The 22,465-nt window shown below is 62.4% G+C and overlaps 1 protein-coding gene across 1 annotated transcript; it reads right to left on the bottom strand.

The window, feature by feature from the left end:
* Positions 1-5,226: 5,226 nt before the first annotated feature.
* On the bottom strand, positions 5,227-16,497 carry KLF16 (Kruppel like factor 16). Its single transcript, XM_032252379.1, has 2 exons — positions 15,915-16,497; positions 5,227-7,524 (listed from the first exon to the last, which is right to left on the bottom strand). The coding sequence occupies exons 1-2, from the start codon at positions 16,369-16,371 to the stop codon at positions 7,223-7,225; spliced, it is 759 nt and encodes a 252-aa protein (XP_032108270.1). The 5' UTR covers positions 16,372-16,497; the 3' UTR covers positions 5,227-7,222.
* Between the last annotated feature and the right edge of the window lie 5,968 nt (positions 16,498-22,465).

Below are 22,465 nucleotides of genomic sequence, written 5' to 3'. Positions count from 1 at the left end.
TTGCCCGCAGCGCGCCTGCTCAGAAACGCGTGCTCCCGTGGGACCGAAGCGGCTGGCGGACCCCTGGACCGGGACAGACGGCCGCGGGAGGAAGTAAGGAGGGCGAGGGCTGCCCTGCCTGCGGTCTCCGGAAGCCTCGCCAGCGCCGCCGCCCGGGCCTCCGCGGCTGTAGCGGCGCCATCTTGAGCCCCAGGGCCCCGCGGCGCCATGGCTGTCTACGGCGCGCCTGACCAAAAAAAGCCCCTCGAGGCCCGCTATGGCTCATTTGCATATCATTTCCATTCGTTAGTATATTAGTGTAAAGCGCCCTCTGCTGGACGAGGAGAGTTCTGCGGGGAGCTGGCCTTAAACCTGGACCAGGTGAAACCCACGGGTGAATTACTCCGTTAACCAATCCCCAAACTTAACAATAACCAATCATTTGTTCTCCTCAAAAAAAAAAAAAAAAGAAAAAAAAAAAAAAACCCTCCCCTCGCCCTGGTATACAGCTAGCTCCCAGGAAACGCCTTAATCTCCCCCACCTGGACCCTTGTCATCAGCCTAATGACCAGGTCCACATTCACTCATTTGTTCAACAAATATTGAGCACCTACTGTATACCAAGCCGTGCACTGTCTAGATGGTGCGTTTTAACAGACAAACGGGGAGCAAGGCTGGGATGGGCAAGCCTGTAGTCTCGTGGGGTAGGCCCACGTCTTCATGGGAAGTTTAATCTGGTGCATTTTGGTGGGATTGTAAAATAGTGCGACTGCTATGGAAAACAGAAGAAAAAATGTTAGTTTAAGAGACAGGGTCAGGCCGGGCGCGGTGGCTCAAGCCTGTAATCCCAGCACTTTGGGAGGCCGAGGCGGGTGGATCACGAGGTCAAGAGATCGAGACCATCCTGGTCAACATGGTGAAACCCCGTCTCTACTAAAAATACAAAAAATCAGCTGGGCATGGTGGTGCGTGCCTGTAATCCCAGCTACTCAGGAGGCTGAGGCAGGAGAATTGCCTGAACCCAGGAGGTGGAGGTTGCGGTGAGCCGAGATGGCGCCATTGCACTCCAGCCTGGGAAACAGGAGCAACCCTCTCTCTCAAAAAAAAAAAATTATCAACAAAAAAAAAGAGACAGGGTCTTGCTCTGTCACCCAGGCTGGAGTGCAGTGGTGCGATCACGGCTCACTGCAGCCTCCACTTCCCGAGCTCGGGTGATTCTCCCACCTCAGCAACCCCCAAGTAGCTGGAACCACAGAAATGCACCATCATGCCTGGCTAACTTTTTGTATTTTGTGTGTAGATGGAAAAAGTTAAACAGTTACCATATGAGCAACTCTATTCCTGAGTATACACCCAAAAAGAATAGAAAACAAGGTCTTAGGCTGGACGTGGTGGCTCACATTTGTAATCCCAGCACTTTGGGAGGCCGAGGCGGGTGGATCGCTTCAGTCCAGGAGTTCAAGGCCAGCCTGGCCAACAGGGTGAAACCCCGTCTCAACTAAAACTACAAAAAATCAGCTGGGCATGGTGGCTCGTGCCTGTAATCCCAGCTACTCAGGAGGCTGAGGCAGGAGAATTGCCTGAACCCAGGAGGTGGAGGTTGCGGTGAGCCGAGATGGCGCCATTGCACTCCAGCCTGGGTAACAAGAGCGAAACTCTGTCTCAAAAAAAAAAAATTATCTGGGCGTGGTGGCGGGCACCTGTAGTCCCAACTACTCGGGAGGCCAAGACAGGAGAATCGCTTGAACCTGGGAAGCGAAGGTTGCAGTGAGCCGAGATTGCACCATTGCTCTCCAGCCTGGGTGACAGAGAGACTCTGTCTCAAAAAATCATCATCATCATCATAAAATGGTCAGGATGGCAAATTTTATGTCACGTGTGTGTGATTTTACAACAATTATAAATAAATGACAGGGTGCAGTGAAGGGGGGACGTGGGTTGGGATGGGTCATGGACGACTCTTTGGAGGATGTGATGTCATCTCAGAGCTGTCCCATCACCAGCGGTGGAGGGGTAGATTCCTTGGCATGGCTCCTGCCATGCACGGGAAATGAAGTCTCATTTATGTGACTGCTCCATCCATGCCAGTTGGTCTTGTTCATTCATTCAGCAAATACTTACTGAGCGCCTGCTGTGTGCCAACCAACGCCAGAAACATTCCAAGAGAGGGAAGAACCCTACCCTGGTGGATGTGGTGGTGTCGACAGGGAGGGAGACAGTGAAAGCAAGAATAAGACGGCCTGAAGTGAGGGGGAAAGTGCTTTAGGAAGAGAAACAGAAGACCCTGGGCTGAGGAAAGGACGGGTCTGGTCTGGGTGGTTCTACGGGAAAGGCGGGATTTGTGCAGTTTTTTTTTTTCTTTTTTTTTTGGGGGAGACGGAGTTTCGCTCTTGTTACCCAGGCTGGAGTGCAATGGCGCGATCTCGGCTCACCACCACCTCCGCCTCCTGGGTTCAGGCAATTCTCCTGCCTCAGCCTCCTGAGTAGCTGGGATTACAGGCACACGCCACCATGCCCAGCTAATTTTTTGTATTTTTAGTAGAGACGGGGTTTCACCATGTTGACCAGGATGGTCTCGATCTCTTGACCTCGTGATCCACCCGCCTCGGCCTCCCAAAGTGCTGGGATTACAGGCTTGAGCCACCGCGCCCGGCCACGATTTGTGCAGTTTTAAAGAAAATTAGGGGCCGGGCACAGTGGCTCACATCTGGAGTCCCAGCACTTTGGGAGGCTGAGGTGGGCAGATCATTTGAGTTCAGGAGTTCGAGATCAGGGGCTGGCCAACACGGTGAAACCCCTGCCTCTACTAAAAATACAAAAATTAGGCGCGGTGGCACGTGCCTGTAATCCTAGCTACTGGGAAGGCTGAGGCAGGAGAACCCTTTGAACCTGGGAGGCAGACGTTGCAGTGAGCAGAGATTGCGCTACTGCACTCTAGCCTAGATGACAGAGTGAGACTGTGTCTTCAAAAAAGAAAGATAGCCGGGCGCGGTGGCTCAAGCCTGTAATCCCAGCACTTTGGGAGGCCGAGGCGGGTGGATCACGAGGTCAAGAGATCGAGACCATCCTGGTCAACATGGTGAAACCCCGTCTCTACTAAAAATACAAAAAATTAGCTGGGCATGGTGGCGTGTGCCTGTAATCCCAGCGACTCAGGAGGCTGAGGCAGGAGAATTGCCTGAACCCAGGAGGCGGAGGTTGCGGTGAGCCGAGATCGCGCCATTGCACTCCAGCCTGGGTAACAAGAGCGAAACTCTGTCCCCCCCAAAAAAAAAAGAAAGATGATTTTTTGAGGGGGCCAAGCGGGTCTCCAGGCAGAGGGCACAGCCCCCACAAAGGCCCTGGGGCAGGACTGCGCCTGGCGTGTTGAATCAACAGGAGGCTAGTGTGGCTGGAGCAGAGTAGGGAGGAACAGAGGGAGGAGGGAAGGGCAGGGAGAGGATGGGGCAGGTCGTGCAGAGCCCTGTGGGCCTCAGGGAGGGCTTGGGCTTTGCCTTCGAGGGCGGTGGGAGCCATGGAGGGTTGCTGGGAGAGGAGGAGCCAGACTTGCCCCAGGTGCTCACCGACGCCCTCTGGTGGCTGTCGGGAGGACAGACGGTGAGGGCACCAGGACGCCAGGGCGCAAGGGTGATTGCATTGATTCAGGGGGCTCGCCATGAGAGTGGGCCAGGTGAAGGATTTTAAAGCTGGGAAAGGCGGCCGGATTCCGGATGTATTTTGAAGGTAGACCCCAGGGAGGTTTCAGATGGACCAGGTGTGGGTGGTGAGACCCCCCAGGGAGCTTGGCCTGAGCACCTGAGAGGATGGGGCTGTCCTGACTGAGGAGGGGGTGCAGCAAGGGCAACCTGGGGGGGTGGGAGCGACACCCAGGAGGGTCAGGGTCCCAAAGGCACCGAGAGGCTGGTGCCGTTTCCGGGCACGTGTGTGTTGGGGGTGGGTGGCAGGGTGTAATTTAAAAGCCCAGTGCAGCCTGACGAGGTGGCTCACGCCTGTAATCCCAACACTTTGGGAGGCCAAGGCAGGCAGACCATCTGAGGTTGGGAGTTCGAGGCCAGCCTGACCAACACGGAAAAATCCCATCTCTACTAAAAATACAAAATTAGCACGGCCTGGTGGCGGGAGCCTGTAATCCCAGCTACTCGTGAGGCTGAGGCAGGAGAATCGCTTGAACCTGGGAGGCGGCGGTGAGCCGAGATCACGCCATTGCACTCCAGCCTGGGTAACAAGAGCGAAACTCCGTCTCAAAAATAAATAAATAAATAAATACAAAAATAAAAGCCCAATGCGAGTATGTCCGTCAGAGATCGAGGAGCGAGGCGAGTGTAGACCCCACATTCCGGACATTTTGCCCCAGAGGGGCAGAGAAGCAGGCAAGAGCAGGAGGGACATGCGAGTCCACAGGGTGACATGTGTGGGGCGTCTGGTGGAATGGGAGGGTGGGTGGGGCAGCATCGGGGGTGCCCGAGGGAGGCTGCCCTCGAGTTAAGGCGGGAACCCAGCACCCAGGTCTGGGAGGGGCCGGGCGTAAGGGCCGTGCCATCCCAGAGGCGGGCAGCAGGCGCAGCCCAGAGCTCCGCAGCTGTGCGGAGGGGCCGGCCCTGCCCCACCCCAGCCCCGCCGGCCTCCAGGCTCTGGGGAGCTCTGGAGTGAACAGTGGTTTTTCCTGGGGAGGGCTTCCAAGCTGTCACCGCCCCCTCTTCCCAATTCCCACTGGGGGAGCTGGTACGCAGCAGACGCTCACTGCGGAGCATTGGAGCCTGGAGGGCAGCCGGGGGACCCCCCGTGGGGGAGCCTGTCCCGAGCCGGCGAGCAGCCCCGGGGGCGCGGGCTCCCCCATCCACCGCGGCGCCGGAAGGGGCGGGCGGCTGACGCCCCCGGGCGCCGTGTCACCGTGTCTCGGTTGCCAGGCAACGGGGCGGGCGGGAAGCCGGGCAGGGGGCGCAGCTGCGCCAGGCGTGGGTGACACCGGGCGGGCGCAGCGCGCTCAGCTGCAGGCAGCCCTCTCCCCGGGGCTTAGGGCTGGGGGGGGCGTATTTTGTGTCTTGGCCAGAGGGGCCTGACCAAGACCCCCTTCACTGGTCCGCTGCCTCAGTTTCCCCACGAGGTGGACGAACTTGGGGCCACACTGGTGGGTGAGACAGAGGGGTTAAGAGCATGCTCACACGCTGGGGGCTGCCTGGGAGACAGACCACGACCACACACACACACACACACACACACACACACACACACACACACTCTGGAGTAAGGTTTAAAAAAGGGCTTGTTTAATTAATTAAATACAAGGATGAGCCCAGGCAGGGCGGAGGAGGGGCGCCACCCACAGAAAGCACACGTCCCTTGAAGCCACCTCCCCCGCAAAGGCAGGAACCAGGTCCCAGTGGCTCCTGGGGGCGTGGAGGAGTGGACACAGGTGTCTCCAGGCCCCTGGACACTGGAGAGGGCCCTGGGAACAGAGTTCTGGAACTCACAGCCCTACCCGACCCTGCTGCAGACAGGCCCCTGCCAGGGCGGGGCCCACCAAGACACACAAAGGAAAATGGGGCCCCAGTCCCCCACCCGCCCCCACAGACTAAGGCATCTCACTAACGCTGCCGGAGGAGGGTTTGAGGCCAGGGACCGAGGCCGTGGAGAGCTCCAGAAGAGCGTCCCCGCTTCCCTCCCCCCCAGGCCCCCAGGCCCCCATCCCTGGATCCTGCCAGGCCGGGGCTGGGTCCCAGTGCACACCAGTGCCACCCAAAGGCCCCCTGTCCCCCAGCGAGAGGCAGGAAGGTCCTGGAACAAAAGGGGGAACCAAAAACTTCCCACAGCCGATTTGGGGGATTCCGCCTTTCTGGGTCTCGGACATGAAACCTGGGACCCTTCTCATTCCAGGCTGGAGTCGTCAATACCCCCTAAGAGGAAATGCAACCCAGGCCACAGCAGGACGACCCCTGGCAAGGACATGAAGGTGGCCCCCGAGGGACAAGTCCCCACCCCACCGAAGTTCAGCTCAGAGACCCCCCCCACCCACTCACACCCCCTGAGGATGCCGGACCACCCACGGGGGCCCAGAAGAAAGAAATCCGTGCCTGAAAAAATATTCTACCCGGTGCAAAAAAAAACGAGCTACCCCAGGGGGCTGCACAGCCAGCCCTCTGCTTCCAGTCCACGAGGAAGACCTCGACCACGGGCCAGGGCCCACCTCTTCCAGGCACCCAGGAGAGGGAGGGGACGTCGGGGGAGCGGGGCCAAGCCCAGGAGGGCAACCCCGGCGGGCATGGGCTCTACAGCCCCACCTGCAGGCCAGGGAGGGCAGTGCGGCCCAACGCTGCAGGCCTCGGAAAAGGACAATTGATTGTCACATCATGCTGCAAAGCCCAAAGCTGGCGGCAGGGACAGGAGGGCCAGGCCCGGTGCCAGCCTCCCCTGCAGCCTAACACCCACCCACCCACCCAGACAGGGGAGCCGGGGCCCCAACCCCAAGGAGAGAGGGAAAATAAATAACTGGCATTCCCTCCGGACCCCGATGTCCGCCTCCCTCCCCTAGTGAGTCAAATGTTCTTTGGAAGAACCCAGAGTCCCCCTACCCCGCATCCCAGATCTCAGAAGCAAGACCTGGAGCCCCTCTGGGCATCCTAACGCCTCCCAATCCCAGCTCTACCCCCGAGGTCTGGGGGGCCGGGCAGCCCCTACCGTGGGCAGAACCCGTGGACACCTGAGATAGAGTACCCGAGTGGGGAGCGGCCGGGCAGCACCCCTGTTTCCCTGAACTACTCCCATGGCTTTCGGTAGGGTGGGGTGGGGTGGGGAGAGGCAGGGGCTGTGTCAACCCCTGGCTCCTGTATGGCTGTCTGCACACTTCATCCCAACCTGCAGGGACAGGGCAGGGGTGCCTTCCCTGGGCCAGCTCCCAGAAGCCCACTCTACCCCCAAACCCCGCCCCGGGAGGGGGGCAGCAAGGGGCGGTGGAGAGGAGAGGGGAGGACCTCCTGGCTGCCCCCGGGGACCCAGTGCACAGATGGGAAGAAAGTTAGTATCATGGCTATTTACAGACACAAGCCCCGGTCACCCGTCCTGAAGGCCACCTCTGAAGTCAGGCAGCCCCAGGTCCAGTCTCAGGCCCCTCCTCGCTCTCTGGAGGGGGCAGGGGCATCTTCAGGGTTTGACCCCAGCTGGAAGGGACCAGGGCTCTCTGTGGGTCCTCACCATACCCCTGGACGGCAGAAGCATCCTGGCGGTCAGGGTGGGCTGGCCGAGGGCCCTACAGGCCAGCGGGGGCAGGGCTGGGCGCGGGGCTGGGCGCGGGGCTCCCGGCCAGGCTGCAGGGCAGCGAGTCGCTGGGCGAGGTGCTGCGGGCACCCGGGCGCCGGAGCAGGTCCGGGTGGAAGCCGGGGTGGCGGCGGGCGTGCTTGGCCAGGTGGTCGCTGCGAGTGAAGCGCTTGGAACACAGGGGGCAGGAGAAGCGCTTCTCGCCGGTGTGCGTCCGGTGGTGGCGGGCCAGCTCGTCGGAGCGGGCAAACTTCTTGTCGCAGCCCTGCCAGTCGCAAGCAAAAGGGCGTTCCCCTGAACAGAGAAGCAGAGACAGACAGCGGTCAGTGTAGGGGGTGGGGGGGGGTGCACACATTCCAGCAGATCCCAAAGGGTGGTGGGCATTTGTCCCTAGAGGCTGAGTGCTGGGTGTCAATTTAAAACATGGAAAAGTACAGAGCGCACGACGCCTACCCACCCTCCAGTGGCCCCACACGAGACCCCAATGAGCCACCCTCTCATTTCCTACGAGCTCTTAGAACCCAGAATCTGCTAGCCGTAAGGAAAACTTACAGACCCCCAAGGCTGAAGCCCCCAGGCCCGCCAGCCTCTGGCCCCAGGCAGGACGTGGCAGGGATGAGCGAGGCCCTCCCTGGGTCTGTCCTAGGCACAGCCAGGCTCAGGACGAAGGCCGTTTTTGCAGCAGCGCAGGGGTCAGGCTGGCCCTCCCCCTCCTGAGGGACATTCAGGGGCCTCTGTGTGTGCATGACCCCAACCACTATCCCCCTTTTCCAAATGACATCTGGGGTGCAAAGACTGGGTTAAGGGGGGGCACCACCACGCAGCTTGCCTAACTCTCCTGGCCCCTCCGCGAGCAGGGGGACGTGGAGAAACCCGCACGCACGGCCGGTCTTGGCCCCGGCTCTCCGGGTGGGGTCAGAGGGAAGGCCAAGGCAGGCAGGGTAACCCACAGGGATGGGAGGGGGAGGGGCGGGGCCCCCCGGGAAGGGGCGGGGCCCAGCAGGCTGCACTCGCCCGCCCCACAGGACAGATGGCGCTGGGCAGGGGCGGGCCACCACCCGGCCACTTCCTCCACAGTCCCCTCCCACCGCCAAGGCCGGGCCTCGCCCATCCTGCCCCCAACCTGCCGTCGCCATCCCGGCCTGCCCGTGTGCCTCCACCCCGTGTGGGTCTCTGCTCCAGAACTGTGCCACCCCAACCCCTTTTAGCCGAGCCTGACGCCCACAGCGTGTGACATCCATGATGTCAGCGTCTCCCCGGCAGACAGGGGTCTCCAATGACCGGGGAAGGACAGGTCAGTCCACCCAGGCCCCAGAGCAGGACAAAGGGCCTGGCACCCCTGAAGCCTGTACCCTTTTGAGCAGGTCCCTGGGACCCTGGCATCCCTGGAGGCTGACGCCCCAACATTCCAGGGTTTTGCAGGGTGGTCTGTGTGGATGGAGACTGCTCGAGCCCCTCTTGGCACTGGCTGGAGCCCTGAGTACCAAGGGAGACGTCAGAACCAACTCCCCTGGGTAGCCCCAAGGCCTATCCTCAGGGGAGCCACAGCAGGACCAGGGCAGCCAGGAGGGTGGTCACCCACTGGGTCACACACTGGGCAGCCCACACTGGCACTGGCCACTGCTCAGGCCCTGGGAGCACTCCCACTGTCAGTGGAGAACTGCAACCAGGCCGAACTTGGTGGCTCACACCTGTAATCCCAGCACTTTGGGAGGCCGAGGTGGCTGGATCAGCTGAGGTCAGGAGTTCGAGACCAGCCTGACCAACATGAAGAAACCCCGTCTCTACTAAAAATACAAAATTAACCGAGCATGGTGGCACATGCTTCTAATCACAGATACTCAGGAGGCTGAGGCAAGAGAATCGCTTGGACCCGGGAGGTGCCAGTGGCAGTGAGCCAAGATTGCACCACCACACTCCAGCCTGGGCCACAAGAGCAAAACTCCTCCTAAAAAAAAAAAAAAAAAAAAAACCCGCAGCCCCCCCAGCCCCCAAAAAAAACCCAAAACAGGGACCATGGTGAGGGGGTCCCGAGGTGACCAGCGCCAGTAAGAGGGACATGGCCATGCTCAGGGTGACCCGGTGACATATCTGCTCTAAGAAGATCAGGGGCTGCCCTGGGGAGCCCAGCTGAGGATGGGGACAGGAGGGTGAGGGGTCCGCTCACTGAGGGGCACCAGCGATCACCTGTGACCCAGGAAGGGCTGGAAGAAAAAAGCTTCCTTTCTCCCCATCCCATCCCTCCTTCCTGCCACACCCTGACACCCTCAGACCAGCAGCCCCTACCCCCAAGAGGTGGTGAATCCAGGAAGCTGGAGAAGAGAGCAACTGTCCCCAAGACCAGCAGTGGCCCCAAATCCCTGGGGCTGCCTGCTCCACACCCCAAACCACCCCCAAGCAACCCAGGATACAGACAGCAGCAGCTAGGGTCGGGGGTCCCCCCGCAGGGGGCCATCTAGACCAAACAAGAGGCGCAGAGCAGTCCTGGGAAGGACCCCACGCCCACCTCAACCCCACTGGGCCCTGCCAGCTCCCAAGGCCTCAGTCTGGGAAGGGGGTCTGGCTGTGAGAGCGCGGCTAAGGCAGACCACGGGACGGGGGCACGCGCCCCTCCAGGGGCCACACCGCCGTGTCGCCATCTTGCAAGGCACAGGCGGGGAAGCGACAGGAGGGAAGGCGGCACATCCCACGGCTGGGTGCCCGGCAGTCAGTTAGTTCACTTCCCCTTTCGGGGCGGCGGGGCTGGTCCCCGCCCCCTCTCCCTCAGTTCCACTTTGCGAGGAGCAGGTTGCCAGGGGGGCGCGCGGGGCAGGGCGCGCGCAGCCGCTGGGAACACAGCTGCCGCACGTAGCTCGGCGGCGGCGGGGACATCCGCAGCCCCAGCCGGCCCCACTCACGTGGTCCCGCTCCCGCCGGGGCCAGGGGGCCCGGGCCAGGGTCGCCTAGCCGGCCTGAGCTCCTGCCAGCCCCGCGTGCTCGGAGGCTGGGGCGCACACGTGCGCACGTGGGTGGCGGGGTAGGGGGTGCGCGGGCTACCCGCCCCCGCCGCGCTGGGCGAAGAGCATCTGCGAAATGCCAGGCCCTGCCACCCTCTCACACAATCCGCTGGCAGGGAGGAGGGTGGGGTGAACCTTTGGGGGCCCGGCGTGCGCTGGCTCCCAGCCGGCCGGACCCCCAGCGGCACAGCCACCCGGCTGCTCCGCGCTACCTGTCTGGGAAGCGGCGCCGGTGCATGCGGTGGGTGGGGACAACGCGGGAGGGCAGTGTGGGCGGGGCCACGGTGGACTTGACCCTCTGACTCAGGCTGGGCCCGGGTGAACTCGGGACAGCCTCGGAAACCGGCAGGCTCAGAAAAATGGAGGCCAGGAAGTCCTGGAAACCTGGCCTGGCCCCCCTGAGCCGGCAGAGGCGGCGCCTGGAGACGGGTCTGCTCCCTGGGCCCAGGTCCCCACCGGGAAGCCTCACCTCCTGAGCTTGTCTGGGGGCGTGAGGTGGGGAGGGGAGCTGCGGCCGGCCGCCTGCCAGGGCCCTCAGGTCCACCTAACAGGTGGGGTCGGCTCTGCAGGGGAGGGCGCAGGTGGGGAAGCTCAGCCCCAGCTGCAAAGAGCCAGGAGAGGCTGGGGCTGGGGGAGGGGAGGCCAGGGAGGGGCGGGGGCTCCTGAAGGTGACCCCTGAGCCGGTTCCACAGAACCTAGAGGGAGCTGCTTCTGGGAGACGCTGCAGAAGGCGGGGAACATGGGTGGTGAGGTCCCACCAGCCTAGGAAGTGGGGTCTTGAATACCATCTGGGCCATGGCAACCCCCACACCCACTCCACCGCCAGCTCCCCCTGTCTTCCCACAGCCAAAGCTTCCTGCCTCCCCCATCCCCACTCCTCCAGCAGACTTCCCCTTTCCAAGCCCTCTGCTGTTCCCGCCAAATACTCAGGCAGCCATACCCCGCCCCCCCCTCAATCCCTCCCCTCCCCACGTGCCACCCGCCACCCAAATCCCATCGCCTTCGGGATCATCCAGACCCCACCCTGCCCCTCCCAGCTCACGCCCGGACTAGTGCAGCAGTCCGGCAGCTCCTGGGCCACCCAGACTCTGCTTGGCTCTCCAGAGCTCCGCGCTGGCCCAGGGTCAAACCCCATCCTGCCCGGAGCTCCTCTGAGCAGTACTGCTCCTCACAGTGGCCTGGCGTCCCTCACGTGTCCTCGGTCAGCTTCTCTATCCTTGTGCCAAGCGTCTAAAAACGTTTGCGTCTTGTGGGTGTAATGTATGTGCCCCGAACTCCAGTGGAAGCTGAAGGCAGGCACTTGTTCACAGCGGGGTCCCCAGCCATGCCCAGCACAGACCTGGCATACAGCAGGCGCTTAATGGGTATCTGTGCAAGGGGAGCATGCAGGCCTAGAGGATGAAGTTGCTCGGCATGTCCAACACCCCTGTCCCCCCCGCCCCCACCGACCTGTCACCATCCCCTTCTGCATATAAGGAGGCCCACCCCAGGCCGGGACCTCCTGACCTCCCACAGACTCTGAGTACCTGGGGGCTGGGGCTGGGGGGTGGTGGGGAGGGACAACTCCCTGAAGGGCCCTGGTGCCCTTGGAACCTCTGTTCCAGAACTGGCCTGAGCCAGGGCGGCCCCCCCAGCACGCCCGGGTGGTATCTGCATCCTCCCCACCGATCTGGGCTTTTATCAGAGAGCCTGGGTGGGGGCTGGTTATCACCCCCCACAACCTTGGAGGAGCCCTGCCCCAAGCCGCCAGCTGGGGCACCTGCAGGCAGTTCCAGCTGCTCTCGGCACTCTGCCGGCTGGAGAGAGGGTGGGTGCGGGAGGGCAGTCCCTGGCCCCCTGCCCTCCACCCCGTGGCCTGGCACTGCCCCTCCCTGGCCTTCCACAGATAAGCTGCCAGTTCTCCCAAGCTCTGCCCACCAGCGCTGCCATCCCGACCCTACAGGAGCGCATAGTTCTGCCTGGGGGTGGAGGAGAGAATACAGGGTGGGACATCGCTGCTTCCCTCTCGAGCCTCAGTTTCCCCACCCACCTGTCCTCCGGGGGCCCTAGGAGGCACCCAAGCACTGCGCTGCAGACCTCGTCTCGAGGGTCTCCCTCCAGCCCATCTGCAGACAGCACACCTCGCTCCCTCCCGCGTCTCACCCTGCCCTCCTCACCCCTCTCTGATCCTAATCCCTTCTCCATAAACGGATTTTCTTCTGCAAAGCCCAGCCTGCCTCGCTGCCGCCCCCAGCGTCCCCACCCTGGGGATTAAATGCAGACCTTCACCTTCGCGAGGTGCCCCCTCCTCCCCAGCTCAAGTCCCGACCTCCAATTCCTGCCCGAGAACCAGCACGCCCTCTCTCTTCCATTCCCTGCCCCACCCAGCCCGGTGGGCCTCGGGCTGCCACCTCCAGGAAGCGCTCTCCGCCATCACTCGGAACCCTGTTGCTCCCCCACCCCCCACCACACACACACAGTTCCCTAAGTCGTGGGGCGCAGGGACTGGGATGCTTGCCGCTGACCTGCTGCGGGGGCACACCAAGACCCCTCTCAGATGCAAATAAACGGGACTTAGAGAGACAGTGGGGTACAACGGCCGGGGGGGGGACCCTGCAGCCCCCTGCAACACCTGAGGACACTTGTGGTTGTCACGACTGGGAGGTGCTCCTGGTATGGAGTGGGTGGAGGCGGGGACGCTGCTCAGCACCCTGCAGTGCCCAGGACGACCCCACCCCAGAAAACCATCAGGCCCCAAATGTCTCAGTAAGTAAGTGCGGAGGGGGAGAAGCCCTAGATGACCAGACCCCTTGCAGGTCTGAGCCCCGCTCCTGCGGAGGGCGTGGGCAAACCCTCCGGAGGCACAGGCTGACAAAGCGCTGGGCACTGGGACGCCGGGGGTGGGGAGGCCCCTCTGGGGATGCAGGGAGCAGACAGCCAGCCTCTCCTCCCGCCCCCGCCCCAACTCGCTGGCTCTCTCACTCTCCGTAACCATAGCAACGGCGTCAACATCTCCCACAGCTTCCAAAGTCCTTCCCCGCCCCACGCAGGGGAGAGAGAGAGCCGCCGAGCTGGGAGAGGGGCTGTGGGCCAGACCCAAGGGACGGGAGGAGCCGGCCTGCCCCCTGCTGCCCCCATGAAAAAAAATCCCACTGCTCCTCTGGCCGCCTGGCTCCCAGGGCCCAACCTGGCCGAGATGTTGGCAGCACGGTGCTTTGCGCAGGCGGGGCTCCGCCTGTGTGCCTCAGTTGGCTTATCTGTAAAAATGTGTTCCCTTTACAGAGAAGAAGCACCCCAGGCAGGGGTGGATGGGGCTGGAACCCCCTTCCCAATGGCCCCCCAGAGCAGCCCTGCCGCTGCCATGACTGGGGTTCCTCTGATCTCTCTCGACCTCCACTCAGGGACGGCCCTGAATTGGGGCTCCCTCCCAAAAAAACACATGGCCTTCCTGTCCCCGAAAACCAGCTTAATAGCTGCCATCCTCTCCCTCCCCCAGGGGGGCTGGAAAAAACCAAAGCACCTCTCACTAAGACAGGCGGTTTACACAGACCCCTGGGCAGGCCTGGGGAGGCCTGGAAGAGGAGCCTGGACAGCCCCAAGTATCCTAAACCCTTTGGAGAGCGAACCCAAGGTGCCTGGGCCCAGGACTGCCCTCCCAGTACCCGAACTAAGATTGTAAAGGGGGCTTTGGGACAGGCACAGGCTGGCTCCCAAGGGGTGAGGGAGAGTGCCAGGAGACGCATGCTGCCCTCCCCCACCAAGCAGGGTGGACGGTGGTGCGTCATCTGCACATCTGCACCACCTGAGATGCCAGCCTCTACCCCCCACGACTGTTTCTCACTGCGACCCCGGGACAGCAATACTGCCTTCCCAGGACTCTGAACCCACCCTACCCTCCCTGCTGGCTGAGGGACTACTGTCCCCACGGCCCGGGAGCCTAAGGAAGCACCCCTCGCCACTGTGCGAGGTGGCCATCCCGTCCACTTAACGAGAATCTCAGAAGACCCAAATAGAGCTCTCAGGCCACACCGTTTGGCATAGAAAGGATGACCTGGGCAGACAGGTGGCGGTCGCTTTGTCAACAGGCTCCCACTTCAGCCCCTCTCTTCAGATCGGCAAACTCATCCCCAGCGAGCCAGGGCATTCCTGGACCCCTGCCCACCGCTGCCTCGCTATCCTCACAGACCTCAAAACGTCCCTCCCCTCGGAGACACACGGACCCCACTGCCCTCGGACAAAAGATGTAATATTCTCGGACTCCTCCGCCGAGGATGGTGGCTCCTCGCAGAAAATGCAGATCCCACCCAAGTCCCGTCCTGATGCCCTCGGTTCCTGTCTGTCTCCAGGTGGGCAGAGCCTCCAGGCCCCGGGCACCAGGACAGGGACTGAGCCAGGGGTGTAAAGAGAGAACACACCACCGCCCCCACCCACCCTCCTGCTCTCCAGCCTCAGGCGTCCCAGCTCGGCTCCCCACGCCCCAAGGATGGACCCTCAGCTCTTCCACCAGGCATTCGAGGCCCCTGCTCAGCTCAGCCCCACCACCTGGACAGCCCGCTTCCCTGCGGCTGCTCCTCGCGTCCCTCCAATCCGAGCCCACGGACCCAGCCCCCTGGAGTGTCCGGCCGCCCAAAGCGGCCCCCGCTACGACTGTGAAATACAGAGAGCATCGCACTCTTGATCGAAATGAGAAAATCGAGACTCAGATCGGGTAGAGATCCTCTGCTTGGGAGCAGGGCCAGAACACCAAGCCCAGGTGCAGCCCCACAGCCTCCCCCCGGTCCCCTACCCTCCCCGGAAGGGACAAGCACCTCGAACGCCCAAACCCGGGAGGGCCATCAAGGCCGACCGTCCCCTGTCATCCAATCCAAACTTCCAGTCCAGAAGGTGGAACCCAAGGAGGGGACAGAGTGAAAAAATATGGCCAGGCTCACCCGGCTGCCGGTTCCCCTGGCCGCCCCCGGGGCTGCGCTAGGAGGGGCGTTGGTGTAGCCGGAGCGCTCCCCGCTCCAACCCTGCGCACCAACCCGCCAGATAGGGGTGAACAAATACGCCGGGGAAATACACGCAGCGTGGACCCGAGTCCCTCGAGGGGTCCTGTAAAGTCTCCCCGCCCTGGACTCAGGCCCACACTCCCAGCCGCGCCTCCCCCTCGTTAAAATACAGAGAACGCAGAGAAAACGTGCCGGGCTCCCCCATCCTGGCCCCGCGCCAGGAGCTCTGCCGACCTCTGGGGAGAATCCGCGAGGCCACCCTGGAGGCGGCGACGCGGTTCCTCCTCCATTTTCACAGATAAGGAAACTGAGGCTGGGGGAGGGGGAGGACCCAGAACCTCAGGGCCGGATGCTGCAACCACAGCGCCCACCGCCCAGACCAGAACGCAAAAGAAAAAAAAAAAAAAACGGAACAAGGCGCAGAGACGGGGAGAGGTGGTCTGCATAGGAGTCTCGCTCCCGCCCGCGGACCCCGCTGGGCCCCCGGAGCCCCGGCCACGGCCGCCGGGGCGGCCATCCGCTCGCCGCCCGACCGCGTGGCCGCCACGCCCCCCGCGCGCGCCCCACCCACCGAGGCCCCGCCCTGCCGGCCGGCGCGGCGGCGGCCCGGGCGCGCCCCCCTCCCCGCCCCCCACGCGCCACGCAGTTTCGGGGTCCCGGCGGGGGAGGGGGCTCGGGCGGCCACCCCCGCCCGGGCCGGGATCGCTGCTGCGCTCACCTGTGTGCGTCCGCAGGTGCGACTTTAGGTGCGAGGACTTGTAGTAGGCTTTGGCGCAGTCCGGGAAGGGACAGCGGTGGCTCTTGGCGGCGGCGGAGGGCGCGGCGCCGGGGGCGCGGCCCGAGGACGGGGACGAGGCGGCGGAGGAGGAGGAGGCGGGCGAGGCGCCCCCCGGGGCGGCTCCCGGCCCGCCGCGCAGGTCGGCCAGGATGCTGGCGGCCAGCAGGTGGGGCGCCGCGGCGGCGCCGGGGCCCGGGCCGGGGACGGTGGGGGGCGGCGGGGGCAGCCCCGGGGTCCCCGGCGAGGCGGCCTCGCGGCGCGCCGCGAGCACATCCAGGCCGGCGGCGGGGCCCGCGCCCTCGGGGCCGGGCCGCCCGCGGTGCACCACGGCACCCGAGGAGATGGCCATGAGCACGTCGGCAGCGAAGTAATCCACGCACGCCACGGCCGCCGACATGCCGGGCAAGGGCGCGGGGCGCGGCGGGCAGAGAGGAGGCGGCGGGAGCGGCGCCCGTCCGGCCGGCGGCGGCTGCTCGAGTGCGGGAGGCGGAGGAGGAGGAGGAGGAGGAGGAGGCCCGGCGCGCGCCGCCGCCGCCGCCCGCGCTCGGCCTGCCCCGCCCCGCCTGACGCGCCCTGACGCACCGGAGCCCGCGGGGGCGGCCACAGCCCGCCCCGCCCGGAGGACGCCCCCTCGGGGCGCCGCAGCCACGCCCCCCGCCCGGCGCGCCCTCCACCACTCTCCGAGCCGCGCGCTGCCCCCGGAGGCGGGGCTCGGACCGGAGGAACCCGCCCCCGGCGCGCCCACTCCGGCCTCCGGGAGCGCCCAGCGTCTTAGGCCGGGAGCGCGTCCTCTCCGCGCTGGGAAGCAAGGCCGGGGAGCCCCGCCCCCTCCCGGCGCGCCCCACTCCAGTGCGCGCCCCCGTACCTTTCCCTGGGGCAACACCCCCACAAGCCGGGGCGAGAGGTCAAGGACCCCGCCCCCTCTCCGGCACGCCCCTCCTTCCCAGAGCGCGCCCCGCCCCATCCCGGCACGCCCCTCCCTCCAGAACGCGCCCCGCCTTCTCTCTGGCGCGCCCACCGCACGCCGGGGCGCGCGGCCGGCGGGAGCCCGCCCCCTCCCCGGATGCTTCCACCCCGGCCCCGGGCGCGCCCCCGTTCGCGATGGAGGAGGGCTCCGATCCCCACGTGGCCGGGGTGGGGGGGGGGGGGTGCGGAAGCGGCCAGCCCCGCCCCCAAGCCACGTGCGCGACCCTTCCCCCCCTTCTCCCGGCCTGCCTGCTCTGACCCCACACCAAGGCAGCTGCTGGAGCTCTTCTCTGGGGTTCCTTCTCGCCGCTCACGGAGTCCCTGGGGACCACCGGCTTAGGCACCCGGTACCCCGCGGCGGGCCCGCGAGGGTGGGGCAAGCTTGCGTTGGTTCCTCTTTGCACCCAGTTCCGGAGCTACTGGAGCGCAGCCCACTGGGGGTGGGGAGCGCCGTGTGGGTCCAAGAGGGTCGGGGTACGGGGACGGAAGAGGGGCCGAACGCAAAGGAAGGGCTGGGCTGGGCTGGGGGCGCCTAAGCGGGGAAGAGGTTCCCTGCCCTGCTGGGACACTGGGTCCGGCGCTCCGCTTTCCAGTCCCAGGCATCGATCCTTAGGGCTCGGACGGGAAAACTGAGGCCAGGTATTGAGGCCTCCCGGCCGCGAGGACGTCCGGGCCAAGTTAAATATCGTCCTGGACGCAGGGGACGCGGATGGCCCAGCTCGCAGGCCCAAGGTGGCGGGGGCGCAGAAGCTGGGCGGCCCCCCCTGGGTCGCGACCGCGCTCCCGCCTCTTTCCAGCTCCGGCGGGGCGGCGGGGACAGCGCAGTGGCCGCAGCGGCCTCCAGGGGGCGGAGCTGCTTTGGCCTGCGGCGACCTCCTGTTCTGGGCTGGGCATGGACAGAGGCCCTAACCCGATTCCCGGCTTCTCTAGGCCCATCCTTCCCACCTGCAACCCCAGCTGACGCCCTGAGGCTGACCACTGTCCCCCGGATCGCCCGCACCGCACCTGGGCTCAACCAGGCTTGGTGAAGCCAGCTGAGCCCTCCCGGCCCCAGTCAGCCCGCTGGACCTAGCTGCACAGAGCCGAGCCCAGAGAGGAAGCTCAGCCAGTCAGGGAGGGCACAGGGTGTATGCACGCACACTTGCCCCTCTCCTAGGCCTGGGCCCCAGAACCCTCTCTGCACCCCCTCCATGTGTGGGCACGCGGCGGGTGCTGGGGGTCACCGTTCCTGCTCCTACTGGGCCCCTGGTGTCTTTGAACCTCTAGGACGGTGGGCCACCTGAGCAGGTCCCCCAGCCTCCCACTGTCTCAGCAGCCCCTAGGGGCCTGGGACCCAGCGTTGAGGCCTCAGGGGTCACACCCAAGCACCTGTCTTCCGTTGATGTTTCCTGGCTTAGAGCAGAACCAACCAGCCCTGCCCTCGAAGGGCTTACAGTTGCGACTGGGAGCCTAATGATGGGATGGGCAGGGGTGAGCCGCCCCCAGGGTGGGCCACGTGGCCCCAGGCAGGGCCTTCTCTGTGAGACCCCGACGTCTGCCCATTCCAGCCATCATCAGGGTTTCAAGTGAGTGGCCTCATCTGCAGGTCATGCCAGCCACTCCATAGGCAGGAGACCCCAGGTGGGGAGCACACAGCCCACACCCCACCCCTGAGGTTTCTGTTCACACCCCTAAGCCCCAGGAACACTCAGGCAACGCATGGGGCCTGCAATGAACATGGACAGCCCCTGCCTCCAGCCTGACAGCAGCAAGGGGCACTGCGCTCTGCCCGCTCTTCCTTACTCTCCTATGACCCTGTGTCTCCACCAGGCACAGTGGCTCATGCCTGGAATGCCAGCACTTTGAGAGGCCAGGGTAGGAGAATCACTTGAAGCTAGGAGTTCAAGACCAGCCGGGGCAACAGAGTGAGACCCCGACTCTCCACATGTTCTCTACTAAAAATACAGAAAGAACAATTAGCCGGGTGAGGTGGTGAGCACCTGTAGTCCCAGCTACTCAGGAGGCTGAAGCAGGAGAATCGCCTGAACCTGGGAGGGAAAGGTTGCAGTGAGTCAAGATCCCAACACTGCACTCCAGCATGAATGACAAGAGCAAAACTTCATCTCAAAAAAATAAAAAAAAATTAGCTGGAGTCTGGGCGTCGTGGCTCACACCTATAATCCCAGCACTCTGGGAGGCTGGGGTGGGTGGATCACCTGTGGCCAGGAGTTTGAGACCAGCCTGACAAACCTGGAGAAACTCCGTCTCTACTAAATATACAAAAAAAAAAAATTAGCTGGGCATGGTTGTGTGTGCCTGTAGTCCCAGCTACTCAGGAAGCTAAGGCAGGAGAATCTCTTGAACCCAGGAAGCGGAGGCTGCAGTGAGCCAAGATCACGCCACTGCACTCCAGCCTGGGCAACAAGAGCAACACTGTCTCAAAAAAAAAAAAAAAAAAAAAAAAAAATTAGCTGGCCGCAGCGGCCCAGCTAGCAGTGAGCTGTGATTGCACTCCAGCCTGGGTGACAGAGCAGGACCCTGTCTTGAAAAAAAAAGGGAGTTGTCATTCCCATTTTACAGATCAGGACAATCAAGACTGGAAGAGGGAGAGGCGCTCACAGCTAAGAGGCAGCAGAGTTTGGGGCATCCAGGTTCACATATAACTCAGCCCCTTCTTTCTTCAAACCTGTTCCTCGGCCGGGCGCGGTGGCTCAAGCCTGTAATCCCAGCACTTTGGGAGGCCGAGGCGGGTGGATCACGAGGTCAAGAGATCGAGACCATCCTGGTCAACATAGTGAAACCCTGTCTCTACTAAAACTACAAAACATTAGCTGGGCATGGTGGCGCGTGCCTGTAATCCCAGCTACTCAGGAGGCTGAGGCAGGAGAATTGCCTGAACCCAGGAGGTGGAGGTTGCAGTGAGCCGAGATCGTGCCATTGCACTCCAGCCTGGGTAACAAGAGTGAAACTCTGTCTCAAAAAAAAAAAAAATAAAAAAAAAAAAAAAAAAACAACCTGTTCCTCACCTGTAATTCGGGGGTCAGGTCTACCCTTCCCTGACAGCACCCAAGAGGTTCGGGACAGCTCCTCCCCCCCCCACAGATGGACTCCCAAGCCTGAGGGCTACAGAGCAAAGCTCAGCAGGGGACAGACAGCACCCACATGTTGCTGGTGCCGGGTCTGTGGGGGACAGGAAGAACACAACAGGGGACTCTCAGAGGGGACACTGAGCCAGGAACTTGGGCCCTGACTTGGGAGAGGGCGAAGAACACACTCTCCCAGGGCACAGATGAGGGCAGAGGTTACGTAACCTGGGGTGCACCCACAACACGGATACCCCAAGGTAGATGAGGGCCAAAAACAAGGGCGCAGGGCTGGAGCAGTGGCTTACACCTGTAAGCCCAGCATTTTGGGAGCCAAAATGGGAGAACTGCTTGAGCCCAAGAGTTCAAGAGCAGCAACATAGTGAGACCCTGTCTGTACAAAAAAAATTTCAAAACCTACCCAGACATAATAGTGCACGCCTGTGGTCCCAGCTCCTCCGGAGGCTGGGGCAGGAGGATTGCTTGTGGCCCAGAGGTCGAGGCTGCAGTGAGCTGTGATACACCCAGCCTGGGCAACAGAGCAAGATCCTGTCTCTGAAAGTAATGATGAACTGGCTGGGTGCAGTGGCTCACCCCTGTAATCTCAGCACTTTGGGAGGCCAAGGCGGGTGGATGACCTGAGGTCAGGAGTTCGAGACTAGCCTGGTCAACATGGTGAAACCCCATCCCTATAAAAATTAGCCAGGAGTGGTGGAGGGTGCCTGTAGTCCCAGCTACTTGGGAGGCTGAGGCAGGAGAATTGTTGAATCTGGGAGGCGGAGGTTGCCGAGATCGAGCCGCTGCACTCCAGCCTGGCAACAGAGCGACACTCCCTCTCAAAAAAAAAAAATATATATATATATAAAAATGAATACAATAACGAATAACAAAGGTGCAGCGGGAGGGGGGTACGTGTAGGGGTGTGTGCGTGTGCGTGTGCGTGTGCGTGTGCGTGTGTGCGCCCGCGCTGGAACCGCCATTTCTTCTTACGACAGTCAGGCCCGTGCTTTGTAATAGTTTTGATAGTGCTTTCTGTAGTACTCAAGAGGATTTTTTTACCATGTGTATTTACTACATGTCTCTAAACGTCAACAGGTATCTAAGCAATGCAATTATGGGCCACTTGTCCTTTCATTTTTATGCTGTTCTTCATGAGAATTCATCTTCTAAATAAAACCTCCCCCCCGCCCCCTGCCCAGTGTGGGCTGGACTGAGTGACTGGCTGCCACAGAACAGAACAGGGAGAGGAGACGGCGGTGGTGGGCCCCAGGAGACCAGGGACCCCGCCTGCACCAGGCGGCTGAGGTCAGCATCACGAGGGAAGTTGTGGGGGTCTCAGGGACCCCTGCTGGGTGGTAAGGAGAAAGGCACCTGGAGTGGGGCATCCTTCCCCAAACATGTCACCTCGGCGTGACTCTGGGAAGACGGGCAAACCCAGGTTAGGGGGTTTCACAGAAGGCCTGAGCAGGCCTCCTCAAGACTGTCGAGGTCATTAAAGACAAGCAAAGCCTTAAGAACCATGACGGACCTTTATGAGACGAAAGAGACACAAGGACCAAATGCTATGCGGGACCCCGGATGGGGCCTGGGCAGGAAAGAAGAGGACTTTGGGGGAAACTGATGAAGCCGGAACGGGGCGCCTGAGGTTTCACTGGCAGCCCTGCGTCCATGTTCATTTCCTGCCTTTGGGTGACACGGTGACACTGTAACTGAAAAAAAAAAAAAAAAAAATCAAAAACAAATTCCTGGCCAGGCACAGGGGCTCACACCTGTAATCCCAGAACTTTGGGAGGCCGAGACGGGTGGATCACCAGGTCAAGAGATGGAGACCATCCTGGCGAACACGGTGAAACCCTGTCTCTACTAAAAACACAAAAATTAGCCGGGCATGGCGGTGTGCACCTGTAATCCCAGCACTTCAGGAGGCCAAGGTGGGCGGTTCATAAGGTCAAGAGATCGAGACCATCCTGGCCAACACGGTGAAACCCCGTCTCTACTAAAAACACAAAAATCAGCCAGGCATGGTGGTGCGTGCCTGTAATCCCAGCTACTCGGGAGGCTGAGGCAGAATTGCTTGGACCCAGGAGGTAGAGGTTGCGGTGAGCTGAGACTGTGCCACTGCACTCCAGCCTGGGCAACAGAGCGAGACTCTGTTTTTTTTTTTTTTTTTTTAGACGGAGTTTCGCTCTTGTTACCCAGGCTGGAGTGCAATGGCGCGATCTCGGCTCACCGCAACCTCCGCCTCCTGGGTTCAGGCAATTCTCCTGCCTCAGCCTCCTGAGTAGCTGGGATTACAGGCACGCACCACCATGCCCAGCTAATTTTTTGTATTTTTAGTAGAGACGGGGTTTCACCATGCTGACCAGGATGGTCTCGATCTCTTGACCTCGTGATCCACCCGCCTCGGCCTCCCACAGTGCTGGGATTACAGGCTTGAGCCACCGCGCCCGGCCGAGACTCTGT

Source organism: Sapajus apella, unplaced genomic scaffold (assembly GCF_009761245.1).
Source record: "Sapajus apella isolate SASKATOON/1434 unplaced genomic scaffold, GSC_monkey_1.0 scaffold77, whole genome shotgun sequence".
NCBI classification, from domain to species: Eukaryota; Metazoa; Chordata; class Mammalia; order Primates; family Cebidae; genus Sapajus; species Sapajus apella.
This window is presented reverse-complemented; position numbering and strand designations above follow the sequence as displayed.

Excerpts from the sequence above, each read along its gene's own strand:
- KLF16 (XM_032252379.1), bottom strand. The coding sequence starts at position 16,371 with ATGTCGGCGGCCGTGGCGTGCGTGGATTACTTCGCTGCCGACGTGCTC. Across the intron at positions 7,525-15,914 it reads GCACCTGCGGACGCACACAG|GGGAACGCCCTTTTGCTTGC; the intron begins GTGAGCGCAGCA and ends TTCTCTGTTCAG.